The 27,533-nt window shown below is 38.8% G+C and overlaps 1 protein-coding gene across 1 annotated transcript in view; it reads right to left on the bottom strand.

Annotated features, from left to right (window-relative positions):
• The window catches only part of cltca (clathrin, heavy chain a (Hc)), a 73,063-nt gene extending 47,060 nt beyond the window's left edge, over nucleotides 1-26,003 (bottom strand). The window contains exons 1-2 of the mRNA XM_061963087.2: nucleotides 25,724-26,003; nucleotides 558-765 (exon numbers count right to left, since the gene is read on the bottom strand). Of these exons, the coding sequence (XP_061819071.1) occupies nucleotides 558-765; nucleotides 25,724-25,765 (250 nt within the window). The 5' untranslated portion in view covers nucleotides 25,766-26,003. The remainder of the gene's footprint in view (nucleotides 1-557; nucleotides 766-25,723) is intronic.
• Nucleotides 26,004-27,533: the final 1,530 nt, after the last annotated feature.

Here is a 27,533-nt window from a genome sequence, read left to right as displayed (position 1 = left end):
CTTAAGAGCCCAATTATTCTCATTTAAGTGTTGCGATGTGTTTATCTTCTTGTGTTTTCATTTGTAAAAGTTTTTTTTTTTTTTTTTTTTAAATGATAGAGAAAATAAACCGGTTTTGGCTGTGTCATGTCCGGTTTGTGACGTCACAAATTCACTTCCTGTTGTCACATTCCATCGAGTATCGATCAAGAGAACACAGCCTGTAAGTTTATTGTTGCTCAAACAGCAATTAGTTTATACAACGGTCTTCATGTTTGCAGTTACGATAGCAAGCGCTAGCTTGCGCCTGTAGTAAATGAGTGTCACCTGTTTGTGAGTTTATCAGTGTTGTCAATCATGGTTTTACAGTAATTTTAATTCAAAACAGTAAAATTAGTCATGGGAAGTTTTACAGTAGTTTATCATTATATAGTTTATCGTTACATGCCTATACATGACAATAACTTTAGATTACAAATCATTCAAGTTGTTTAGAAGTTTGACAGAAACAAGTTGATCCGTGGGCTAAACCAGGTTGGGGACCACTGTATTAAAGGGTTGTGAATACACTGCCTTACCTTTAAGTGCAATGACCTTGCTGGCTGGGTTCATGATGGCGCTATCGGCTGAGATAGGCCTGCGGATGGGTGTGTTGGGATCAGCCATGTCAATGATCACAACCTGGGACTGTTCGCCAACTTTCTCACGGATGCAGATGAATTTATCCGACTCCATGGTTAGGGTGCTAAAGCCAATGTTGGCAGGGTTGATGCCCAGGTTTTGGAGCTATATTGGGGAGAAAAGCATAGAATTGAAATATGTTGTACACTATTTAAATACAGTGGCGTCCAGTCCACCATTGAACAAATGATAAGCAAATAACTGCCTCGAAAATCCATTAAGGCAGAATGAAATGTACTAACTACTTGTTAGGGATGGATGCATTTTTTTTTTATAACCAAACCAATACAGATAACTTCCTGCTTCTCAGAATTGATCCCGATAACAAATAATAGATATAAATAAGTTATGTACATGTATTTGAGTATACTGCACACCTTTAATTGCGGCTGTCTTTGGGGCAGATTCTTTAGCAGCAGCTGCCTTGAAGGTTTTCAAAAAAGTGTCATAGCGATGCCGGCTTTTCAAGGGGGCAATAAAGTTTGAAGAATTGAAGCTCGGTGCTTTTTTTGCCTCCTCGTGGAATGTTTACAGAACATTTGGGGAAAATAGCAGACGAATGAAACAGTAAAAACATCCCACATGTTTAACACCATCAGATTTTTCTTAACTTCACATCCATGAATCAGTAGTGAAGCTTATGTTCTTATTTCCATTAGGCCTGGCAGTGTTCATTTTGTTGACTAAACATTTTTGACTTAGTTATCTTTAACAACCTATTTTTCCCTTCCTAAAATAGGACGATAACGAATCAACAAATGCACGTTGACGAAAACAATCACACAGCACACACACGCACACCCCCACCCCCACACACACACCTTCTCATCATTCAATGCATTTTCTTTATTTTCATGACTATTTACATTGTCACTGAAGGCATCAAAACTATGAATGAACAAATGTGGAGTTATGTACTTAACAAAGAAAGGTGAAATAACTGAAAACATGTTTTATATTCTAGTTTCTTCAAAATAACCCCGCTTTGCTATGATTACTGCTTTGCACACTCTTGGCATTCTTTTGATAAGCTTCAAGCACACCTGTGAAGTGAAAACAATTTCAGGTGACTACCTCTTGAAGCACATGAGTTCATTCATAGTTTTGATGCCTCTAGTGACAATCTACAATGTAAATAGTTATGAAAATAAAGAAAATGCATTGAATGAGAAGGTGTGTCCAAACTTTTGGCCTATACTGTATGTATGTATGTATGTATGTATGTATATATATATCCCCTGAAGAGCAGAGAAACCTGTGAAACAGGCTTGTATGGATGAAATAGCCTCTGTGTTTTTTTCCTGACCTAACGTGTATGTATGTATGTATGTATGTATGTATGTATGTATACACATACATACATATACGGGTACACATACACATATATACAATACAGCAGTGTACAGTGTGAGCATTTGAGTTGGATTTGCGAATAAAAATAGGCTGTGCGAGCATTGAATAAAAAAAGAAAAAGTAAGCACACATGCGAATACAGATTTTAACCCTTTAATAAGCATTTTGCTCCAAAAATAAATCAGTCCAAATTTGGTCAAATTAGAGTAAAATGTTCGCCCATCTATATAGCATGTTTAAAATAAACTTAAACCCTAATCATAACCAAATGGACGCGTAAGTGTCAGTGATCATTCAGTGCATGCTGAAAAATATATGTCCCGCCATGCACAGAGGGTGGTGAGCCTGGAGCCCTGCTCCTCCTAGGTCATACACTTCCCTCCTCCGAAAAGGTGTTAGTTGGAGGAAATGGTCAGCAAAACACATTTTTTTCACCACCTTAAAACTTGACAAACTGCACTGGGCGCTAGTAACCACAAGGGTCGGAGGGAATATTGAACAACAAATCAATGATTGAAGAGACAAACATGCCATTCAAACAATACCCCGTTTGTTGACAACAACATACAGCCATGGAAGCACATTCAATCTATTTATTAAGAAGAGGTAACACAAACCAGTGAAAGATTCAAAAGAGCCGACAAACTGCCATTGCTAGCCTGCTAAACTAACAAAAACAGCTCAAGCTAAAATGCCCGTGAGAGCCTGGATAACTTGCCTAGTAACGTCACTGTAAAAGAAGCAAAACTGGTACAAATCGTAGCATGGGTACCGTTGCACCTCTGGTAAACACAAATACAGATATGAACAAAATGACAGTTGTCAGCTGTTTGCATATATTACCCCAATCAAACATGGTGGAAATGTCTGTTACAAGATACTACAGTAGTAGACAGAGATGCGGTACTCAGTATAATCCTGCACGGGACTATATGCTTTAATTTAAAAAGAAAGGTTGCGATATTAATTGAGATGAAAATATTAATTGTGATACTTTTTTTTTTCCTTATCGCCCAGCCCGATTTAATAAGCAGCTTGCCTGCTGAAAAAGTGGGGGACCCCTGGTGTAGCACTTTCTTTTTCACAAACTGCTGAGTAACTTGTGAAAAACACAATTTATGAATGAATTTTGAATTAAACTGTAATGGTTGCTTACAGCTTCAGCAGAGCTTGGACTGCTTACCATTTCCTTCAAAAGGAAAGCAGCATCTTGCTCAGCATAAAAAAGTTCTGTGTGTCAATCACATCAGGGAAGGATGTGCCATGTAATGTGCTGAGGCTTGCACCACTTCATAGTTATATTCCACAACAGGAAACTTGGGACCATTGTCTATGGAGACTGAAAAAACAGGAGCGCCGAGGGCCGCCTCCTCCACTCCACGGGGCACAAGGACATGTGACCAGCTCAACAGTAAGTAACAAGAGGTCTGCTTTGACCGTTAAAAAGGAGGGCAGAGAAATAATTGTAAGCACTATCTCCTTCCAAGGCCATTTCTGAAGAGGTGGTTTGTGGCTCAAAATATAGCTTTTATCTAACATTTTCACCACGCAGCACCATGTCGAGTATTCAGCATATCTTTGTCCTCGCCAGTCTGTCACGAGATATCAGCAGGGTTGCTACGAGCAAAGTTCAAAGAACAAATGCTAGCGTTGTGGAAGTATAAACTAGCACTGCATTATTAAATGAACATTTCAACATGGGGTTAGAGGTTGCTGAGTCAACAGATGCTGAAGTAGTAATGCATTGATTAACCAGTTTTACTATTGACTGTGATTATATAATCGAGAGCTTCAAGTTGAAACAGAAAGTGAAAGCCATTTAGCTGTTGATACAGTTGTTAGCTTAATTTTAAAGCGATTTAGAGGAAGAATGGATTGCTCCCATTAGTTGCATTGCTGGCCAAGAACGAGACGATTAGTACAGGTTGAATGCAACAAAAACAAACTTTTGCCTTTTTGTCTCATACGGATTGTAAACAATAGGCAAAATTGCAAAGAAAGTGCAGTTCCTTTAAAAAATTATATTCCAATTACAATGTTGAAATACAAGTTTATTATATTTAAAAGGGTGTACTTGCATTATTAGTATGTATTATCATTTCACTAGTGGTTAAAAAAATAATGGCAATATCATCATTTGTATTAATTTGTAGGCCAATATATAGTTGAGCAAAATTTGTTATCGGCCCAGACATAGGTCTAATAAGTCCAATTTGGTGAATCATTTGCGTGATTACCACCAAGCTTTATACACCAAATTAAAAGGTAAGACTTAATAACCAAGTTAAATTATTATATTATATATAATATAATATAATTCTCCTCAGCCTTCCGTGTAAGGTCTATTCAGGTGTACTGGATAGTCGAACCTCGGATTCAGGTAGAGCGGTGTGGTTTTCGTCCTGGTCGTGGAACTGTGGACCAGCTCTATACTCTCAGCAGAGTCCTTGAGGGTGAATGGGAGTTTGCCCAACCAATCTACACGTGCTTTGTGGACTTGGAGAAGGAATTCGACAGTGTCCTTCGGTAAGTCCTGTGGGGAGTGCTCAGAGAGTATGGGGTATCGGACTGTCTGCTTGTGGCGGTCTACACCCTGTATGATCAGTGTCAAGGCTTGGTCCGCATTGCCAGCAATAAGTCGGACCCGTTACCAGTGAGGGTTGGATTTACTCCACCAGGGCTGCCCTTTGTTACCGATTTTGTTCGTAACAATTGATTGATATAACAACACATCGATTTACATTCCTAAATTTCAAGTATATCGATCTAGCAAGTTTGCCTTTCGGATGATAGGTCCATCCATCCATCCATTTTCTACCGCTTATTCCCTTTTGGGGTCGCGGGGGGCGCTGGAGCCTATCTCAGCTACAATCAAAAATAGTTTTAAAAGGGATTTTTCCGATATCAAAAAAAAGGAAAACATTGATTTAAGAACAGCAGACTTCATATGAAGTTTTAACCTTTAATAACAAGTACGTTAAACGTTGAGCCTATTTCGCCTATCTGTGACGTCATCAAAACAAAAAATGGCGGATAACTGCTATGGCTGAGAAAGTTCATAACAAATGCAAACGCCACAACAGAATATCATTAACGACAACACAAAAACTTCTACAGTACGATTGCAAAAGCCACAATAAATACAAATGACAACACACTTATTTAAAGCCAAAAAAGACGTGACAAAACTGAAATTACAGCAGAGCAAGTTAGTTACGCGTCGACTTTCGGAACACAACACAATGATATGTGACAACATGCCACTGGCAGTCAAGGAAAAGTTATTTCATTTGAAACAAATAAATACAAGAGATGGATCAAGGAGGCTAAGGAAATTAGGAAGTGAGGGGCCAAAACTATCAACAGGGAATAAGGGGGTATACATGCTTCCGCACACCTGGGACTCTGTCCATCAACGGCGATGTCATACCGGAGAACAGAAACTGTATGGCTGGGTCAGGAAACTTTATTTAGCAGGTAAATCGACTCTTAAAATGTTGGTTAGTGTAGTTTTATCGAACTTTGCTTGAATGTTGAAAATGTGAGTAGAAACGTTTTCCTCTTGTTAATTCAACCTTAAGTGTTTGTTGCACTTTAATCAAATAAGACGTGAAATGTGTTGGCCATTTATTGCGGTTTGCTTGCTTGTATCCATAATTATTTACCCCTAATTCCCTTAAAATAAATAACAGACACATGGAAAACTTCACCTGCAATGTCTAGTATCCAGTACTTATTTCAGAGTCACAATGTTTTTTGTTTTTTTTGCTAAAACGTAACTGAATTGGTTTCAACTGACTGAATCGTTCCAGAAAAAATGTGATCTTTCCTGAATCGTACTGGCAACCACAAATATCGAATCAAATCGTTATTTCAAATCGTGACACTCCTGAGATCTAATTATGCATTTCAGTTATTAACACTGCAATAAATAGATTACTAAAAATCAAGAAATAGGCATGGATGACAGTTAATGACAATAACACTTGAGTTTATTTCTCACAATGAGTAACATTTACCCATGGAGATCATTAAAGTTAATCTTAGTCTTAAATTAATAATACCATTAATTCATTTATCAAAATTATTTGTATTTATATTCATATTTTCTACTGTTATTGTAATGTTATTTGATAACTTATTTCCGACAGTAACAAATACCACAATAACATTTCTAAGAGATATGTGATTTCATTACTATTGTGTTGTGAAATTAATCGATGCCTAAATAATCGTGAAACCGTAATTATTACTCAGACTATAATGATCATTTAAATTCTATAACTGTCGCATCCAAATACTGAAGTGAATGTTGAAATGGAATTATAGGCTCAGTACCTTCACAACATGACCCTAATAGCATCCATCATGAGTCAAATCCGGTCCAATCCTCATCTGCTAGCAATTACTCTTTTGATTCATTATTCGAATAGTCGACTCATCTCGACCTGGGCCGATATTCGAAAAGTAAATTAATGGAACGATTAATGAAAATGAACTCCCTAGCTTTGACAGCCTTAATAAATCGCCATGTGCATGCCTGTTTACAGGCTGCAAGTGCGGTCAATCTTTGCATCGGTTTCAGCAGCTGCAGGCATTTGTACGAGGACTGGGCGATATGGCCATAAACTATTTCACGATATACGTTTTTATATTGATCGATAAGATAATTATTGATACTTTTTATGACTTATTTAAGCCTGCCATTAAATACAGTAAAACAATTTCCAACTTCCCAAGGGTGCTATCTATCAGTGGAGAGTGTGTCTGGGAGCCAGGTAGGATGAACGCGGCTAAGGTAATAAAATAATTGAAATAGATAATGTTAGTTGCAGATTTGAGACACTAGATAGCAGTAGTGTAAAAGCTATTGAACGGTTGTTCTCACTCCATGCAGTAAATTCACAGCAAGACAGGGCAAACACAATAGTGTTATTAAAGTAGCATGTGTGTGTGTGTGTGTGTGTGTGTGTGTGTGTGTGTGTGTGTGTGTGTGTGTGTGTGTGTGTGTGTGTGTGTGTGTGCTCCTTCAAGAATGGCAGTGTTTTGGGTGAGTGACGTTCCTGGAGGGACTGCGGTCTGGGACTGGAAGGCAAGAGCCGAACAGCAGGAAAGGCGTAACACTCGGTAGTTGATACTGTTACGTCATTGGCTGTTAGCGTGTCCCTCCCATTGCTCAGTGAATACTGTTAACTTATTGGCTGTTAGCATGTCCCTCCGATTGATCAGTGACACTTCCTGTTTCCTGTTCGCTGGGTTCCCAAAGCACCAGTGACAATGTACAATACTAAATTTGTGTGTACAAAAAACCCCTCTGCCTAAATATAAAGCGTGAGTGACTTCATGAAACGAATCTAGCTTCATAATTTCTGGTTTCTTCAGACCAAAAAATATAAATATATATCGAATACTTTATTGAACACATTTTATATTGATATCTAGTATGTGTCTATCGTGATAAATACTGATATCGTATTATCGGCCCAGCCCTAGTTGGAACACATTATTTTACAGTACCTCAAATTCAAACTGCACTTGAATGTATTTTCATTCAATATAAGATACATGATTTGAGTTTTAAAAACTCCACAATGTGGGTCACCGCCTGCAGTTTGCCAAAGCACTGGTAAGAAGCAATGATGTATACAAGTAAAAAAAAAGAATAGAAATATTAATTTACCATTCGAAAGTGTTGTTTAGTAAATAAAAGTCTTATAGTATTCACTACACCACTGATACTTTGTTTACTGCAGAATGTTTGTGATTACAAGCCAAACAAAAAACTTGGGAAAAAAATGTGTTTTTCTCTTTACCCCTACACAATGTACCGAAAAAGAAGCAAAATCATGGCTCTAAAATCCAGGTACGGACCATAGCGTGGGTTACTTGTACTGTTGCACCTCTAGTAAACACAATAGATATGAACTAAATTACAGTTGTCAGCTGTTAGCAAATATTACCTCAATCAATCATGGTGAAAATAAATGGGTTATACTTGTATAGTGCTTTTCTACCTTCAAGGTACTCAAAGCGCTTTGACAGTATTTCCACATTCATCCATTCACACACACATTCACACACTGATGGCGGGAGCTGCCATGCAAGGCGCTAACCAGCAGCCATCAGGAGCAAGGGGTGAAGTGTCTTGCCCAAGGACACAACGGACGTGACTGGGATGGTAGAAGTTGGGGATTGAACCCCAGTTACCAGCAACCCTCCGATTGCTGGCACAGCCACTCTACCAACTTCGCCACGCCGTCCCTATGTCTGTTGCAAGATACTGCAGTAGTAAACAGTAGGGATACAGTACTCGGTATAATATAATCCTGCACGGGACAATACGCTTTAATTAAAAAAACGAATTGTAATATTATTTAAGATTGGATGATCTGAAAAAAGTAATTGTGATACATTTTTTTGCCATATCGCCCAACCCTATTTGTCTCTCAATCTTACTCACTCTCACATGAGTCCACTGTGACTGTATGTTGCCCCCTGGTGGTTGGCTGACTGTTGATTGTCAATGTGATTGGTTTGGAATGCAGCGCAGCCTGTTTTTTAAATGTTAATATCGCCGACGATCACCCTCTTTTAATCGTAGCTGCCAAAATTGTGATCATGATTAAAATTTGATTACCGTATTTTTCGGATTATAAATCACAGTTTTTTTCATAGTTTGGCCGGTGGTGCGACATACTGTATACTCTGGAGCGACTTGTGTGAAATTATTAACACATTACCGTAAAATATCAAATAATATTATTTATCTCATTCCCGTAAGAGACGAAGCAAATGTCCGCAATTGTCACACACACGTCAGCAATCGTCACACAAGTCAACCAGTAAGAATTCGGCAGGGGCGGGTCATAGCAGATGTGCATTGTGCGTCATGGCAGAAGTGCATTGTGGGTCATGGGATGCTAACTGCTGCTACATCCGTAGCTATTAAAATGGATTATTTCAACATTGGCGGTAACTTATAAAAACTGAGAAGGGCTGAACTAAAATGGCACCGAAAAGGAAATCATATTGCAGATTACCGGTACAAGCAGCAGAAAACGGCGATCGAGCAGCAGAAAGAAAGGAAACGGCGCATACCAGAGGCGACACCGGGGAGGAAGATTTCATCGGATTTAGCGATCGGGAGTGACAGATTGTTTGGTAAACGTATAGCATGTTCTATATGTTATAGTTATTTGATTGACTCTTGCCATGATGTGCTGCGTTAACATACCAGGCACGTTCTCAGTTGGTTATTTGTGCGTCATATAACGTACACTTATTCAGCCTGTTGTTCACTATTCTTTATTTATTTTAAATTGCCTTTCAAATGTCTATTCTTGGTGTTGGATTTAATCAAATAAATTTCCTCCAAAAATGCGACTTCTACTCCAGTGCGACGTATATATGTTTTTTTTCCTACTTTATTGTGCATTTTCGGCCGGTGCGGCATATACTCCGGAGCGACTTATAGTCCGAAAAATACGGTAATTGTGCATCCGCTTATGTGACCTGTTAAAACACTCTAGGGTAGTGTTTATATTGTTACTCTGCACTTTTTACTGAGAAAGGTCTAACTTCATTGTCAGTTAGGTAATGAACAACTGTACCTCTGCCTACAAATAACAAAATTAAAGTGCAACTTTGTTTATCATACGAATACTTTATTTAGCTATTGCTTGGACTTGGTGATGTATGGCTTCGATGCAGCTGTACGGCCATGGAAACCCATTCCATGAAGCTCTCTGCGTACTGTACGTGGGCTAATTGGAAGGTCACATGAAGTTTGGAGCTCTGTAGCAACTGACTGTGCAGAAAGTCGGCGACCTCTTTGCACTATGCGCTTCAGCATCCGCTGACCCCTCTCTGTCAGTTTACGTGGCCTACCACTTCGTGGCTGAGTTGCTGTTGTTCCCAAATTCTTCCATTTTCTTATAATAAAGCAGACAGCTGACTTTGGAATATTCAGGGGAGAGGAAATTTCACGACTGGATTTGTTGCACAGGTGGCATTTTATGACCGTTCCATGCTGGAAATCACTGAGCTCCTGAGAGCGGCCCATTCTTTCACAAATGTTTGTAGAAAAAGTCTCCATGCCTAAGTGCTTTATTTTACACACCTGTGGCCGGGCCAAGTGATTAGGACACCTGATTCTGATTCGAATTAGAATCAGAATCAGCTTTATTGTCATTACGCAAGGTAACGAGATTGAGGCCATTCCATACAGTGCGATGTGTGCATGCTAGAAAAACAATTCATTTGGATCGGTGGCCAAATACTTTTGGCAATATAGTGTATGTGTGGAGGAAAAAGGCACAGCACACCAACATCAAAACCTCGTCCCAACTGTGAAATATGGTGGAGGTGGAATCATGGTTTGGGGCGGATTTGCTGCCTCAAGGCCTGGACGGACTGCTTTCATCAATGAAAAAATGAATTCCCAAGTTTATCAAAACATTTTGCAGAAAAACTTAAGACCATCTGTCCGCCAACTGAAGCTCAACAGAGGATGGCTAATGCAACAGGACGACGACCCCAAGCATAGAAGTAAATCAACAACAGAATGGCTTCAACAGAAGAAAATACGCCTTCTGGAGTGGCCCAGTCAAAGTCCTGACCTCAACCCAATTGAGATGCGGTGGCATGACCTCAAGAGAGCGATTCACACCAGAAAATCCCAAGAATATTTCTGCACTGAAACAGTTTTGTCACATACTTTTTCCACCCTGCACTGTGAATGTTAACATGTTTTCAATAAAAAGAGGAAAACTTTATTTTTTGTGCAGTATAAGTTTAATCAGACTGTGTTTGTCTATTGTTGATGAAGAGCATAAGACATTTTATCACCAAGTTATGCAGAAATCCAAGTAATCTCAGAAATTGGTAGATACTGATCGCTGTTCAATCAATCACCAAGCGTTGGAATTTATGCTTCACTTAATGAACCGCAGCTCCTCAGTGCTGACAGTACTCATGCAGCTACATCTCATAATGTTAAATTTGAAGGAAAACACATTTCACATGACAATAGTAGTTCTCTTAAAGTAGTCAACAGCACACTATAAAAATGGATGATATATAAAATGCAATCTTAGCAAGTTTACAGGCTGACAACACATGACTGCAATGAGTGAAAAGGGGAAGGTAATTCTTGGATTTATGCAACACTGGAAAAAGACCCTCTGGTCTAAGTACTGAATGTATGTATTAGAGATTAGTGTTTCACTAGATTTGTCAATCAGCTAATCAAAAATATTGCCAATAATTTTAATGTAGTTTGTAAAATGACCATGCATTATACCACACACATCTTTATTCAACAACAATTTTTAATAATGGAACATAATATAAAAAAAATCAACTGGCATTGTACGACCTGACATTTAACAGTGAGTCTGCTGGTTATAGACTATGTTGTCTCAGTTGCTTCAACAAGTATACAATTCCACATGATAAATATAATTTTTATCAGTCACCTAATTGACAATGATTACAATGCCCATGCCAAATGTCAAAATCTCTATGTTTCTTTACCACTTTTAATTCATAATAAAGCATTATTTTGTGCCTTGACATTATCCAGCATTCAAATCCAAATCCCTCAAATTTCTTACTTAAGTCTTTATTCAGGGCTGGCCAAGATAATGTACTATGGTTTGTGACAAAAGTTCAGGTGACTTTTTAAAGAAGTACCGTATTTTCCGCACTATAAGGCGCACCTAAAAACCACAAATTTTCTCAATAGCTGACAGTGCGCCTTATAACCCGGTGCGCTTTATATATGGATAAATATTAAGATTCATTTTCATAAAGTTTAGGTCTCGCAACTACGGTAAACAGCCGCCATCTTTTTTCCCCGTAGAAGAAGCGCGCGGTGCATGCTGGGATATGTGACGTTTCATTTCCATTTGTGTGTTTATGTAAAGACCCCAAAATGGCTCCTATTAAGTGTGTTGTCTGTCTAATTATAAATAATGCAGACGAGGCGTGTTAACTGAGTTCTCAACGTTTTCTCACAGCGTGCTCATAACCACATTCGAACTCCCAGCATACAACAACGCTTCTCAGGGCTACCGCGCATGCTCGTCACTATCGTTGCATGCTGGGTAGTGTAGTTGTTATATTTGCTAGCTCATAACAGCACATTGAGAGACACGCTTACGCGCTTAATTCAATACTCGCCGTCATTCCGGGTGGATTGACAAAAGACCTCCAGCCGCTAGATATTGGTGTCAACAGGGCATTCGAAGCTAGACTGCTAACTGCGTGGGAACTTCTCAGGGCTACCGCGCATGCTCGTAACTATCGTTGCATGCTGGGTAGTGTAGTTGTTATATTTGCTAGCTCATAACAGCACATTGAGAGACACGCTTACGCGCTTAATTCAATACTCGCCGTCATTCCGGGTGGATTGACAAAAGACCTCCAGCCGCTAGATATTGGTGTCAACAGGGCATTCGAAGCTAGACTGCTAACTGCGTGGGAACTTCTCAGGGCTACCGCGCATGCTCGTAACTATCGTTGCATGCTGGGTAGTGTAGTTGTTATATTTGCTAGCTCATAACAGCACATTGAGAGACACGCTTACGCGCTTAATTCAATACTCGCCGTCATTCCGGGTGGATTGACAAAAGACCTCCAGCCGCTAGATATTGGTGTCAACAGGGCATTCGAAGCTAGACTGCTAACTGCGTGGGAACAATGGAGGACAGAAGGCGAACACACCTTCACTAAGACGAGGAGGCAGCGCCAGACGACGCCAACATCTGCCAGTGGATCGTAAATTTGCCCAACTTTTCACTTCGGACACCGAAGACGAAGGATTTACGAATGAAGAATAACTTCAGAAAGTAAGCGCTATGTTTATTTTGTGTGTTGTGACATTAACGTTCGAGCAACATTATGTTGCTATTGCTCTGCACTATTTTGAATTTTACTATGTTTGTGATTGCACATTTGCGTACATTTTGGGAGTGAACAGAGTTGTTAGAACGCTGGTTTTTAATATATTATTAAAGTTTGACTGACCTATCTGACTGTTTTTTTGACATTCCCTTTAGCGCAGCGTAGGCGCGGCTTATAGTCCGGGGCGGCTTATTGGTGGACAAAGTTATGAAATATGCCATTCATTGAAGGTGCGGCTAATAATCCGGTGCGCCTTATAGTGCGGAAAATACGGTATTACAGGTGGGAGTCTTTGGGCACCTCACAATGTGATTACTATTCAGGTGCTAAGATTCAATTATAAATCATTTATTTATACATCTATATAGGGCTGGGCGATATATAGATATACGCGATATATGGCGGGTTTGTCTCATATTAATATAGAAAATGACTGTTAGACTTAGACTTCCTTTTTATTGTCATTCAAATTTGAACTTTACAGTACAGATAAGAACGAAATTTCGTTACATAAGCTCATGGTAGTGTAGGATAAAAAAGCAATAAGGTGCATATATAGATAAATAAATAAATAGGTTAATTTACAGATAAATATATTGCACTTTTTCACATGCGTCCACGTTTATGGATGTATGTTATATTGTCTTTTTTATTCCAGCGAGTTAATCCATTTTGGGGGGAGTTGAGGGGATAATTTAATTATGATGCGTTCAAGAGTCTTACGGCCTGAGGGAAGAAGCTGTTACAGAACCTGGAGGTTCTGCTTCGGAAGCTGCGGAACCTCTTTCTATATCGTGATATTCGAGTATACGTTTTCACGCAGTTGCTTTTAGCTGCCGGCATTACACTACAGGCTCTCCTCGCTCTTTCCTGTGTCTCCTTCTCACAGACAGACAAGCTTCTAACACACGTCTCATACTGTCACGACATACGTCACATACGTATACGCCCTCGCGCAGCAAAGAGGTAGCAGCATGGGTAACGTTAGCTGTGATGCTAGCGTAGCCGTGCGAGTGGTAATACGAGAGAGAGAAGGTGCAAGTCTGGTAACAAATGAAGGAATAATTAATTCCCCCAAAAACAGCAGGGGTCCATCGTCTGGCGGTGGTTTGGCTTCAACTGGGAATATGTCGAACAGACAACCGTAATTTGTCAGGTGTGGGGCAAAAGCGTTGCTATAAAAAGTAGCATTACTGCTAATATGTAGCATCATTTGAAAAGTCACCTGCTAGAGAATGAGGAGTGCTTACTCCGCATGTCAACATCTGCGTTCGGTGCCACACGCCCACACCATCAAAATGCAAACATTTCCAGATCAACACCGTATGAAAAAAATAGTGATTTTTTTTAGTTGTGATTTTCTTCTCTGCATGAAAGTTTTAAAGTACAATATATCAATGCAGTATGAAGAAGAATGTTTTAATGTAGACACATAGAATCATCATACTGCTGTGATTATATGCATCAAGTGTTCATTCAAGGCTAAGGCAAAATATCGAGATATATATCGTGTATCGCGATATGGCCTTAAAATATCGCGATATTAAAAAAAGGCCATATCACACAGCCCTACATCTATAGTTATTATATTGTATATTACTACCAAATTTCTGACAATAAGCCGCTACTTTTTTCTTACGCTTTGAACACTGCAGCTTATGAAACGGTACGGCTAATTTATGGATTTTTCTTTGCTAACTGCCATAAAGTTTTGTGTTCAATAGTTTTCAATACACAGCAGAGACACTGAAATGGTGTGTTATTGTTTGTGTTAAGGCGCTAGGGCTGGATGATTATGGCAAAAATAATGATCATGATTATTTTGATTGAAATAGTAATCACAATTAATAACACAATTATTCATAAATTTTAAAACATGAGTATGTACCGCCAAAACTCAACTTTAAGTAAAGTTAAAAAAAACGGATATGAATTAGTAACGAATAAACCACAACAAGTAAAATGAAAACAGTAAACACAAAACATTTAGATAGCAATATACATCCATCCATTTTCTACCGCTTGTCCCTTTTGGGGTCGCGGGGGGTGCTGGAGCCTATCTCAGCTGCATTCAGGCTGAAGGCGGAGTACACCCTGGACAAGTCTCCACCGCATCGCAGGGCCAACACAGATAGACAGACAACATTCACACTCACATTCACACACTAGGGCCAATTTAGTTTTGCCAATAAACCTATCCCCAGGTGCATGTTTTTGGCGGTGGGAGGAAGCCAGAGTACCCGGAGGGAACCCACGCAGTCACGGGGAGAACATGCAAACTCCACACAGAAAGATCACGAGCCCGGGATTGAACCCAGGACTACTCAGGACCTTCGTATTGTGAGGCACATAAACTAACCCCTGTTTCACCGTGCTGCCCTATATAATAGCAATATAAAAAAACAAAATTAAGTTTTTCGTTTTGTTTTCAATTCCGTTTTTTTCTATCTTTTACACTTATTTTACCACCGTATAGTGTGTGCTTTTTGTGTCAAAATTCAAGAAAATATTTGTTGATTACAGTAAATGCAAAAATCCTCACTTATTGTTTCAATACATTTTTGGACAATTTTGACAAGCATTTTAGGTCAGAGCATAATTGTGTAAATGTATCAACAATTGCTTTATGTAAGTACATTATGCTTGTGTAGAGTACTTTTTTGAAACCTTCATTTTGTTAGCGCAGTCAGACCAGATGTGGGGCACCGTAATATTATTGTGAAAAGGCGGAAGTGCGCCGTGCTGTTCTCAGCTCGACGAATAAAGGCAAATTAAGGTTGTAAAAATAAGAAAAAAAAGAGAAAAAAAAAGGGCCGAGCCTCTCAAGTTGTGACTGCTGTTTTTACAGTGATGAGGTGGCAACTTGTCCAGGGTGTACCCCGCCTTCCGCCCATGTGCAACTGGGATAGGCTCCAGCACCCCCCGCAACCCCATAAGGCACAAGCGGTAGAAATGGATGGATGGGTTACGTCAATGATGTCGTTCACAACAACACAAGCAGATGATATGTTGTGGGTGTATGGATTAGGGCTGCACGATTTTGAGGAAGAAACTAATTGCGATTTTTCTCTCCAAAACTGCGATTGCGATCCGATTTGCTATTTTTACATAAAAATGCATAAAACTGAAAATAACAAGTGAAGGAAAACATGTTACTTTTATACTGTCAATTAAGGTGACACACTATTTAAAAAAAAACGCAATAATTTACTTAAAAAAATACTTGGCTTTGTGCAGACAAGCTTTTGTCTATATCAGGGGTGTCAAACTCAGTTTAGCTCAGGGGCCGCATATAGAGGAAAATCTATTCCCACACAGGCCGGACTGATTACAGTACCTCAATCATGGAATAATAATTTAGAAATTAAGACAACTTTAAAATTGTTTTCGTTGTCTTACTTCGGCCAAACATTTTAACTAGCACATTCTGAAAATGTACAATTATAAATAATCCTTTTGGTAAAACACTTCAAGTTTGTTGAAAATTCTGAGCAATTTTTTTTCCCAAAACACCATGAAGTACACAATGAACTTAGACTTTGTCTCAGTGTAGCTACAAAGCCATTAAACTTCAAGCACTTCCTGTTAGCATTCTCATGTTGGCAGTTCACCATTAAAGACGTGTTTGGAAAAGCAATTGTTTCCTAAAACCACAACATTGGTGACATCCGCAATTGCCAAAACACATTCATTTATCATCATTCAAATATTACAATTATACTATAATCCAAAAAATTGTCAAAATGACACCATAATAGCTAAATTAAAGGTAGCATAACTACAAACTTAACCAATATTAACATGTTAAGCATAAAATAAAATAGAACAAACAAATGTAAAAACACTTTTTACAATGGAGTTCAGGGTGCTCCTCGTGCCATCAACAAATAGCGAGCGCTGCACGGATTTATAACAAACTTCAAAGATGATGGTCATGTTGACTTAAGTCTTTGTATCTTACAGTTTCGTTATTTTATCTGTTGCGTGGATTATTTACAATAAAATAAGTTATTTTGCGTCGCTACAGCATTAGTCTGCCAGCAGCCACAACAGGAGCAGCTGATTGCCTGCACCTGCGCTGATAGGAGTAGCGGCAGTCAATCCAGAGGTTGCTTAAAGTCTGCTGACACTTCATCTTTAAACAGTGTCATGTGTGAGACGTGGGTTGCACTTGAATTGTTATTGCGACATCCAGTGGACACATTTAGAACAGCAGCTTCTTTCATAAAAAAATTGCAGGTCATTTTTTTGTTTTTTTAAACCTGTACAGGCCCCCAGGCCGTACGTTTGACACCCTTGGTCTACATCATTCCCTTTAACTGAAGAAATTATCAAAAAAAACTATACAGTGTTCCTAATGTAATGTAATCGTAATATTATGTTAATAAAGTAAATATTCATTTAAAAAGATATACACTTTTAGTTCTCATTACTGTATAATTGTTTACCATTGTACTGCAATTGGAAGGTACCGTATTCTGCGGAGTATAAGTCGCACCTGCTGAAAATGCATAATAAAGAAGGAAAAAAAACATAAGTCGCACTGGAGTATAAGTCGCATTTTTGGGGGAAATTTATTTGATAAAACCCAACCCCAAGAATAGACATTTGAAAGGCAATTTAAAATAAATAAAGAATAGTGAACAGGCTGAATAAGTGTACGTTATATGACGCATAAATAACCAACTGAGAACGTGCCTGGTATGTTAACGTAACAAATTATGGTAAGAGTCATTCAAATAACTATAACATATAGAACATGCTATACGTTTACCAAACAATCTGTCACTCCTAATCGCTAAATCCAATGAAATCTTATACGTCTAGTCTCTTACGTGAATGAGCTAAATAATATTTGATATTTTACTGTAATGTGTTAATAATTTCACACATAAGTCGCTCCTGAGTATAAGTCGCACCCCCGGCCAAACTATGAAAAAAACGACTTATAGTCCGAAAAATACGATAAATAACTTTGTTATACTAAATAAATAAACAAAAAATAAAATGGACACCTTTCTGAAAGCAAAGATTTAACCTAAATAGATATTGAACATCTTAAAGTGATTTTTTTTTCCAGTTGGAAAAATAAGGTTGGACGTTGTCTTTTTGTTTATTGCTATCACGTGATCATGGCATTTTTGCTTGTTCGTCCGTATTGATGGGCTCATATACCCCACCCAATTTGAAGCTAAAATATTCCCACAACGGGACATTTGCCTTAATAATCTTGTTTTTTTTCTTCTAATTTGTGTAATCATTCAGGCCTGGTATGGATTGTTCTTGCGAGCTTTAGCTTCGTAGTTTAGTCGCTGTTTCAAAGTGGCCGTCTCAACAATGTTTATTCAGGATGTGTGTCGGGGATCCATCCATTTTCTACCGCTTATTCCTTTGGGGTCGCGGGGGGCGCTGGAGCCTATCTCAGCTACAATCGGGCGGAAGGCGGGGTACACCCTGGACAAGTCGCCCCCTCATCGCAGGGCCAACACAAATAGACAGACAACATTCACACTCACATCCACACACTAGGGCCAATTTAGTGTTGCCAATCAACCTATCCCCAGGTGCATGTCTTTGGAAGTGGGAGGAAGCCGGAGTACCCGGAGGGAACCCACGCAGTCACGGGGAGGGACATGCAAACTCCACACAGAAAGATCCCGAGCCCGGGATTGAACCCAAGACTACTCAGGACCTTCGTATTGTGAGGCAGATGCACTAAGTAATTTTCCCAGACAAATGTTCCTCCTCCTTATGACAGCATTTACATCACATTTATGTCAATTTCCCTGATATTCTGCGTTTAACAGCCGATTATGTTTTACTGGCCAATTTTGTGACCCTGTCCGTGGTTGCGTGATTGCGGAAACCATATGCCTTGCTGTTTTTGTTATGTTTAGAAATGATTATTAATAAGGCATACTAGCGCTGTGTCACATAAAAAGTAGCAACCATGTAAAGTAAAAAGTAAAACCGTCCTTAGTGTGTCTGCTCGAAAAGATTGTTAATTCATCACCCAAGCAAGGGCTGCACAATCAATTGAATTTTAATCGTGATCACAATTTTGGTCTCAACGATTAAATGATGGTGAATACCGGCGATATTATTATTTGAAAAGCAGGCTCCGCTGCATATCAAGTTTCGTACTTTCACAACCAGCAGTCAGTCAAACACCACGGGGCGACCGAAAGACAGTGAACTCATGTGAGAGTGAGTGAAAGGGTGACTGACAGTTGATCAGCCGTAGCTGTAGCTCCCAAATATTTTCGGAAAAATAAATGCATTATTACATTGGTGCCCTTGTCTCCCGTAGAGTGACCCACATGTCAGGTAATAGCCTGGTAAATGAACAAATAAATGTCCCTGCTTGGCGAGCAGGTCTCCTTAATTTATTATTTGTGCCTTTTAAAACCATTGAATGTTCAGACACTTTGGCCCGAGTCGCAATACACTTGCGGCTCACAGATGTGTGTCGTCTATCTACTCATTCATAAATATGGCTGAAAGAGTTGCCAGCCGGTAGCCACACTGTATTGAAATTATTATCTACTTGCTAATTTCCTCTTTCGAGCTGGTTACTTTCTGCCAGGGTTTCCCCATAATGTATTTGATTGTGGCAGTGCGCCACGGCAACATATTAGCCACCACACCTTAAAAATTAGGGTTTTTTTTACGTGAAAACACAATTTAGTGATATAATGTATTATAGCGTAAGAAGACGACAAAGTCTGACGCTCTTTTTAACATTTATTGCCAATCTAATGCTAACAACGGGCACAATCATTCTTTGCCAACAAGGACATCATAACACACTAACATACACAGCCTACCACCAGCAGGTAGTTACAGTATGAATGGATATATATAGTTTATTTGCACACTATTAACTAGTGATACACCAAAGATTAAGCTGCAGAAAAAGATGTACTTTGATCACCAGAACAGCGCTGCCAAAATTGGATGTTGTGATGACGTTATGTCATCACAAGAGGCATGTCCGCGATGTGAACGTATTTTAATGTATCCGAGATGTACCCACGGACAGTGATATTCAAAATTTAAGATGACAGGAGCAATAATCTCTTTTTAATTAGAGGTAGGCTCTCACCAGCGTGAAGTAAATGTGACATCAGGCTCTCTGCAGGAGACCCCCGGACTGTTGAACAACTTAAGCTGTACATCAAGCAAGAATGGGAAAGAATTCCACCTGAGCAGCTTAAAAAATGTGTCTCCTCAGTTCCCAAATGTTTACTGAGTGTTGTTTAAAGGAAAGACCATGTAACAAAGTGGTGAACATGCCCTTTCCCAACTACTTTGGCACGTGTTGCATCCATGAAATTCCAAGTTAATTATTTGCAAAAAAAAAAAATAAGTTTATGAGTTTGAACATCAAATATCTTGTCTTTGTAGTGCATTCAACTGAATATGGGTTGAAAAGGATTTGCAAATCATTGAATTCCTTTTATATTTACATCTAACACAATTTCCCAACTCATATGGAAACGGGGTTTGTACAATAAGCAGCAACAAATTAATATTAGAGCAAAACGATATGTAAGAAGAAAATATATTAATACTATAATTAATAACGGATCTTTTAAATGTATGTATACATTTTTTTTGGAACGCGGTTCCCATTAGCCTTCTGTTGGAAGTGCACAATGCATTTTTCTTTTGTCATCTCACTACTTCACATTCAATCTAGCAAAGCGCCGCCGCTAGCATAGCTTGACCTCTTCTCCTTCCTCCTCTGTGTGTCAGCTCTAACCCAGCCAACACATAATGTTAAAAGGATGTTAGCTAATGGTTCTCCTCTAAGATTAGCCAAACCTAAAACTAACATTTAGAGAACATTAGCATTCATTTTAGAAAACCGTCTGTATAACTATTTAACATAAGTAAATAATCGATATTTGGACAAATTATCGATTCATGAATTGTCCGCATTCTAATATTGATGCATCGGAGATCTTAAAGTAGTACAGTAGTGTATGGCAAAAAAAGGAAATGAGTGTATTCCATATACTAACTTGAGGGTGTGCTTGTGAGATAAAATGCAATGAAACAATCATTAAACATATGCAGGATATGAATTACTGATAGTTGGCTGAGAGACCAAGGGAGTATTATACGACAAACAACATGATGCACATAGCAATGTTTACACAATGTCAGCACGTGATTTCAGTGCAGAGTTGTGTCTTAGCACGGTTACTAGTAAGACTTCTTGGTCAGCCTTTCTGCTTATGCACAGGTGCAACTGTGATGTAAGGGCAAACTTCACCTAGGAGATTTGCACTGTGACCGACTTGGGGGAAGTCGGAGCTGACTTACGATGCATACATCCATCCATTTTCTACCGCTTGTCCCTTTTGGGGTCGCGGGGGTTGCTGTAGCCTATCTCAGTTGCACATGGGCGGAAGGCGGGGTACACCCTGGACAAGGCGCCACCTCATCACAGGGCCCACCACCTCATCACAGGGCCACGATGCATACAGCCAGCTCTATTTGTGGTGGTCCAAATGTATCCATGGCTGTCGGCATTAAACAAGTTCAAGTATCGGAAACGCCTTTTGGATTAGATTAAGACATATGAATTTATATTATCAAACACGTTTGGGTTATTTGTGTATGGCTTGGTCAAGGAAATTGGTATCAAGACTCTCCCGGATAAATATGCATCGTTTTCGCTTAAGTAAGGTTGCATTTTACAATTTAACTTTGCGTCTACTGCCATGTTTGTTGTTGTTGCACAACCCATTTACGAGTAGCGTGTTTTTCCATGTCTTTACCAAAATATAACTATAGATGTCAACATTGAGTATGTGCTGACCGCTTCGTTAAGGATTGTTCCCTTAGGTAAAAGCTTAATAACTCTTTTAGGTTTTGCTCACATTTGCTTTCTTTTATTTAGACTTGCCTTGTTGGTGCATTTCAATATACTCGTAGCAAACATGTTCAGGAATTAAAAATAATATCAAAATAATACTTATGGGGGAAATTAAAAATGTCGAAATATACTAAACAAACCTTTAACAAAGTGATCACTGCAAACTCGTGCATTTTTCGTCTCAGCTTCCTTAGACTGGAGTGCGAGCTGCTTTTCTCGTCGTCGTTTCGTATTATCTTGCATTCTTCCGCCCTTTTTGATTACCTCTCGAGGAACTCTGAAGAAAGGTTTATCCTTTTCAAAACGATTTGTACAGCCAAAAACCACACAAACATAGGGATTTTTTCTTTGAGAAAGACTATATGGCACTAGTGTGGTCCTGATACCAATATTTTGGTACCGGTGCCAAAATTATTTCGATACTTTTCGATACTTTTCTAAATAAAAGGGGACCACAAAAAAAATTGCATTACTGGCTTTATTTTGACAAAAAAAATTACGGTCCATTAAACATATGTATCTTATTGCAATTTTGTCCTTAAATAAAATAGTGAACATTCTAGACAACTTGTCTTTTATTAGTAAGTAAACAAACAAAGGCTCCTAATTTAGTCTGCTAACACATGCAGTAACATTGTGTCATTTATCATTCTATTTTGTCAACATTATTAAAGACAAGTGGTAGCACATTCATTATTAATTTACTTGTTCATTTACTGTTAATATCTGATTACTTTCTCTTTTAACATGTTCTATCTACACTTCTGTTAAAATGTAATAATCACTTATTCTTCTGTTGATTGGATGCTTTACATTAGTTTTGGATGATACTACAAAGTTGGGTATCAATTCGATACCAAATCGTTAAAGGATCATACATTGGTCATATTCAAAGTCCTCATGTGTACAGGGACATATTTCCCGAGTTTATAAACATAACATATTTTTTTAAATGAAAGAAGATGTTGTGATGTTCAAAAAATGTTGACGTAATCATAGTAGTATCGACTAGATACGCTCATGTACTTGGTATCATTACAGTGGATGTTAGGTGTAGAGCGGTACTTTTTAGAGGCGATATAGTAGTGAAGTGAATTATACTTATATAGCGCTTTTCTCCAGTGACTCAAAGCGCTTTACATTGCGAAACCCAATATCTAAGTTACATTTACACCAGTGTGGGTGGCACTGGGAGCAGGTGGGTAAAGTGTCTTGCCCAAGGACACAACGACAGTGACTAGGATGGCAAAAGCTGGGATTGAACCTGGAACCCTCAAGTTGCTGGCACGGCCACTCAACCAACCGAGCTATACCGCCCTGTGTACTGAATATGATTCATTAGTATCGCGGTATTATACTAATACCGGTATACCGTACAACCCTATATAGCACTTAGTACCCATTGAGAACAGAGCGAGCTTGACCACCACAAATATTTATTGGGCGGGACGTGAGTCGGACCCGACGTCATGAAAATACAAGCAATATTAGTAGGATAGGATAGACTTATTTGTCCCAAAATGGGGAAATTACATTGTTGCAGTGCAGGTTTTTACATACAGTAACAGAATTAAAGTGTACCACATGTTAACTTGGGCAGCACGGTGGTAGAGGGATTAGTGCGTCTGCCTCATAATACGAAGGTCCTGAGTAGTCCTGAGTTCAATCCTGGGCTCGGGATCTTTCTGTGTGGAGTTTGCATGTCCTCCCCGTGACTGCGTGGGTTCCCTCCGGGTATTCCGGCTTCCTCCCACTTCCAAAGACATGCACCTGGGGATAGGTTGACTGGCAACCCTAAATTGGCCCTAGTGTGTGAATGTGAGTGTGAACGTTGTCTGTCTATCTGTGTTGGCCCTGCGATGAGGTGGAGACTTGTCCAGGGTGTACCCCGCCTTCCGGCCGATAGTAACTGAGATAGGCTCCAGCGCCCCCCGCAATCCCGAAGGGAATAAGCGGTAGAAAATGGATGGATGGATATACTGAAGGTCGTACAAATGTTTTAAATTACATTTTTCTCTAAGATTATATGTCTCCTCTTTTGTTGAGAAGTAGTGTTGTATATTCTCGGGTAGAAAATTTTAGTGTGCTTTGTGTATAATTTTAGCTGTTTGCAAATTCACTATGTCGTGGAATTTCAGTATTTTCGATTCAATGAATAAAAGATTTGAATGTTCTGTATATCCAACATTATGCTGATCTTTTTTGTAACACCGTTAATGAATGAAGTGTACTTTTGTAGTTATTTCCCCATATTTCTGCACAATAACTCAGACAATGTAACACTAGCGAGCAGTAGAGAATATGGAGTAAATTTTGGTCTAGAACATGTTTTGCTTTATTCATTGACGTGTTTGTTGCTACTTTATGTTGTATATTTTGTTACCTGAGATTTCCAGTTAGTTTTATCATCAACCATTATACCTAGAAATGTGGTTTAATTTACTCTTTCAATTTATATTCCGTCTATCTGTATTTGTGTTTGACTTTACCTTCTACTGTTACCGAATAGCATTATTTTAGTTTTACTGACCTTTACTAATCGTACAAGCTTAGTAGTATTTTATCAAGATCTATCCATCCATCCACCCATTTTCTGTCGTTTGTCACTACATGAGTACAAAAAATATGATGCCGTGAATTGATTATATAGTGACAGTTAACGAACATATAAATTAGGGGTGTGGGAAAAAAAAAGATTCGAATTCGAATCACGATTCTCACGTTGTGCGATTCAGAACCGATTCTCTTTTAAAAAATCAAATTTTTTTTTTTTTATTTGTTTAAATTTTTATTTTATTTTTTATTAATCAATCCAACAAAATAATACACAGCAAAACCATAACAATGCAATCCAATTCCAAAACCAAACCCGACCCAGCAACACTCAGAACTGCAATAAACAGAGCAATTGAGAGGAGACACAAACACGACACAGAACAAACCAAAAGTAGTGAAACAAAAATGATTATCATCAACAACAGTATCAATATTAGTTACAATTTCAACATAGCAATGATTAAAAATTCCTCATTGACATTATCATTAGACATTTATAAAATGTTACAAAAATGAACAATAGTGTCACAGTGGCTTACACTTGCATCGCATCTCGTAAGCTTGACAACACACTGTGTCCAAATTTTTCACAAAGATAAAATAAGTCATATTTTTGGTTCATTTAATAGTTAAAACAAATATACATTATTGCAATCAGTTGGTAAAACTTTGTCCTTTACAATTATAAAAGCTTTTTACAAAAATCTACTACTCTGCTTGCATGTCAGCAGGCTGGGGTAGATCCTGCTGAAATCCTATGTATTGAATGAATAGAGAATCGTTTTGAAACGGGAAAAATCGTTTTTGAATCGAGAATAGTGTTGAATTGAAAAAAAAAAATCGATTTTGAATCGAATCGTGACCCCAAGAATCGATATTGAATCCAATCGTGGGACACCCAAAGATTCACAGCCCTAATATAAATGATTGAATATAGTAACGTGTAAAAAAAAATGAGAACCTGTAAGAATGTGTCAGAATGAAGACTGGAGACGTGACATCAATACGTCCCTAAGTATTGGCCTGTAGCAGTAATGCTAAATGCTCAGCTTCAATCAACGAATGAATCAATGATTGTTAATGTCATCACGGTCGACAATTTTGACCAAATAATAAGCTAACGCAACATTTAAATGAACTAAGCGGCTCGGTAAAGTGCTAGCAAGAAGGCTAGACGCTAACTAAGATAAACGTCATCCACCCCAGTCCGCCGAGCTAGCCTAGCTCTCAAGGCTAACATCACTTGTTAACAATGTTGGACTTGGAGCAGGAAGTATTCGGGGTCACAAGCAAAACCGTAGCAAGTGTGAATCGTTGCAACATTTCACGCCAAAAAAACGAGGTATTAATCCATCCACTCACCTGCAGGTGCTCCTGAAATCGAATAGGCAGGATCTGAGCCATTGCGGTTCCGTTCAATCTCCTCCGGTTTCTTCGAGAGCTAACAAACTACGGCCTCTCTCAGATCCTAGCCAGACAGCCAGGGAACCTCTCGGTTTGACTTCTACCGCTCCGAATGAGAGTGTTGTCGGTGGGATGGTGTTTTAACAATCGTCACTTGGCACTATACTTGCGAGCTTCCCCGAGCTAACCGCGGGCTACACCGACTCCCTCGATCTGCAATGGCGGAGGTTAGCTAGCACGCAAAACATCCCGGAAATGGAAGTGCTCGGTGAGGCGGATGAATACACGGTTGCACTTTTCTTTAAGTGTGTTGCGGCATTCACGATTTGTCATCACGTCGCCATTTGAATATGATTTAAAATATAATTGAAATATGATCGTAAAATATATCATTTCAAAATACTCCCCAAGACAAATAGACCTACATGGTATTCAGGGAACTATTTCGTTTTAGTCGCGCCTTGATTTTTGCCACATCATTTGTCTGTGTGATACACGTCATTGCGCACTTGTCTCTCTTGACCTATCAGATCACACCTAACAAAACCGAAACTTATTCATATAAATAAAAAAACGTAAATTTATTCATATTGAATTTGGAGTAAATGCAAACAGCAGTTGTATAGTTGTTTTATATTTTTTATAGACAATCCTATCGTTTATATTTGTTTTATGTTTCTTTTTTGATTGATTGATTGATTGATTGATTGATTGATTGAAACTTTTATTAGTAGATTGCACAGTTCAGTACATATTCCGTACAATTGACCACTAAATGGTAACACCCAAATAAGTTGTTCAACTTGTTTAAGTCGGGGTCCACGTTAATCAATTCATGGTATAAATATACAAACCCTGTTTCCATATGAGTTGGGAAATTATGTTAGATGTAAATATAAACGGAATACAATGATTTGCAAATCCTTTTCAACCCATATTCAATTGAATGCACTACAAAGACAAGATATTTGATGTTCAAACTCATAAACTTTATTTTTTTTCGCAAATATTAATTATCTTAGAATTTCATGGCTGCAACACGTGCCAAAGTAGTTGGGAAAGGGCATGTTCACCACTGTGTTACATGGCCTTTCCTTTTAACAACACTCAGTAAATGTTTGGGAACTGAGGAGACACATTTTTTAAGCTTCTCAGGTGGGATTCTTTCCCATTCTTGCTTGATGTACAGCTTAAGTTGTTCAACAGTCCGGGGGTCTCCGTTGTGGTATTTTAGGCTTCATAATGCGCCACACATTTTCAATGGGAGACAGGTCTGGACTACAGGCAGGCCAGTCTAGCACACGCACTCATTTACTATGAAGCCATGTTGATGTAACACGTGGCTTGGCATTGTCTTGCTGAAATAAGCAGGGGCGTCCATGGTAACGTTGCTTGGATGGCAAAATATGTTGCTCCAAAACCTGTATGTACCTTACAGCATTAATGGCGCCTTCACAGATGTGTAAGTTACCCATGTCTTGGGCACTAATACACCCCCATACCATCACAGATGCTGGCTTTTCAACTTTGCGCCTATAACAATCCGGATGGTTCTTTTCCTCTTTGGTTCGGAGGACACGACGTCCACAGTTTCCAAAAACAATTTGAAATGTGGACTCGTCAGATCACAGAACACTTTTTCACTTTGAATCAGTCCATCTTAGATGAGCTCAGGCCCAGCGAAGCCGACGGCGTTTCTGGGTGTTGTTGATAAACGGTTTTCGCCTTGCATAGGAGAGTTTTAACTTGCACTTACAGATGTAGCGAC

This window comes from Nerophis lumbriciformis, linkage group LG09 (assembly GCF_033978685.3).
Source record: "Nerophis lumbriciformis linkage group LG09, RoL_Nlum_v2.1, whole genome shotgun sequence".
Classification (NCBI taxonomy): domain Eukaryota; kingdom Metazoa; phylum Chordata; class Actinopteri; order Syngnathiformes; family Syngnathidae; genus Nerophis; species Nerophis lumbriciformis.
The sequence above is the reverse complement of the archived record's forward strand: the minus strand, read 5'-3'. Positions and strand labels throughout refer to the sequence as shown.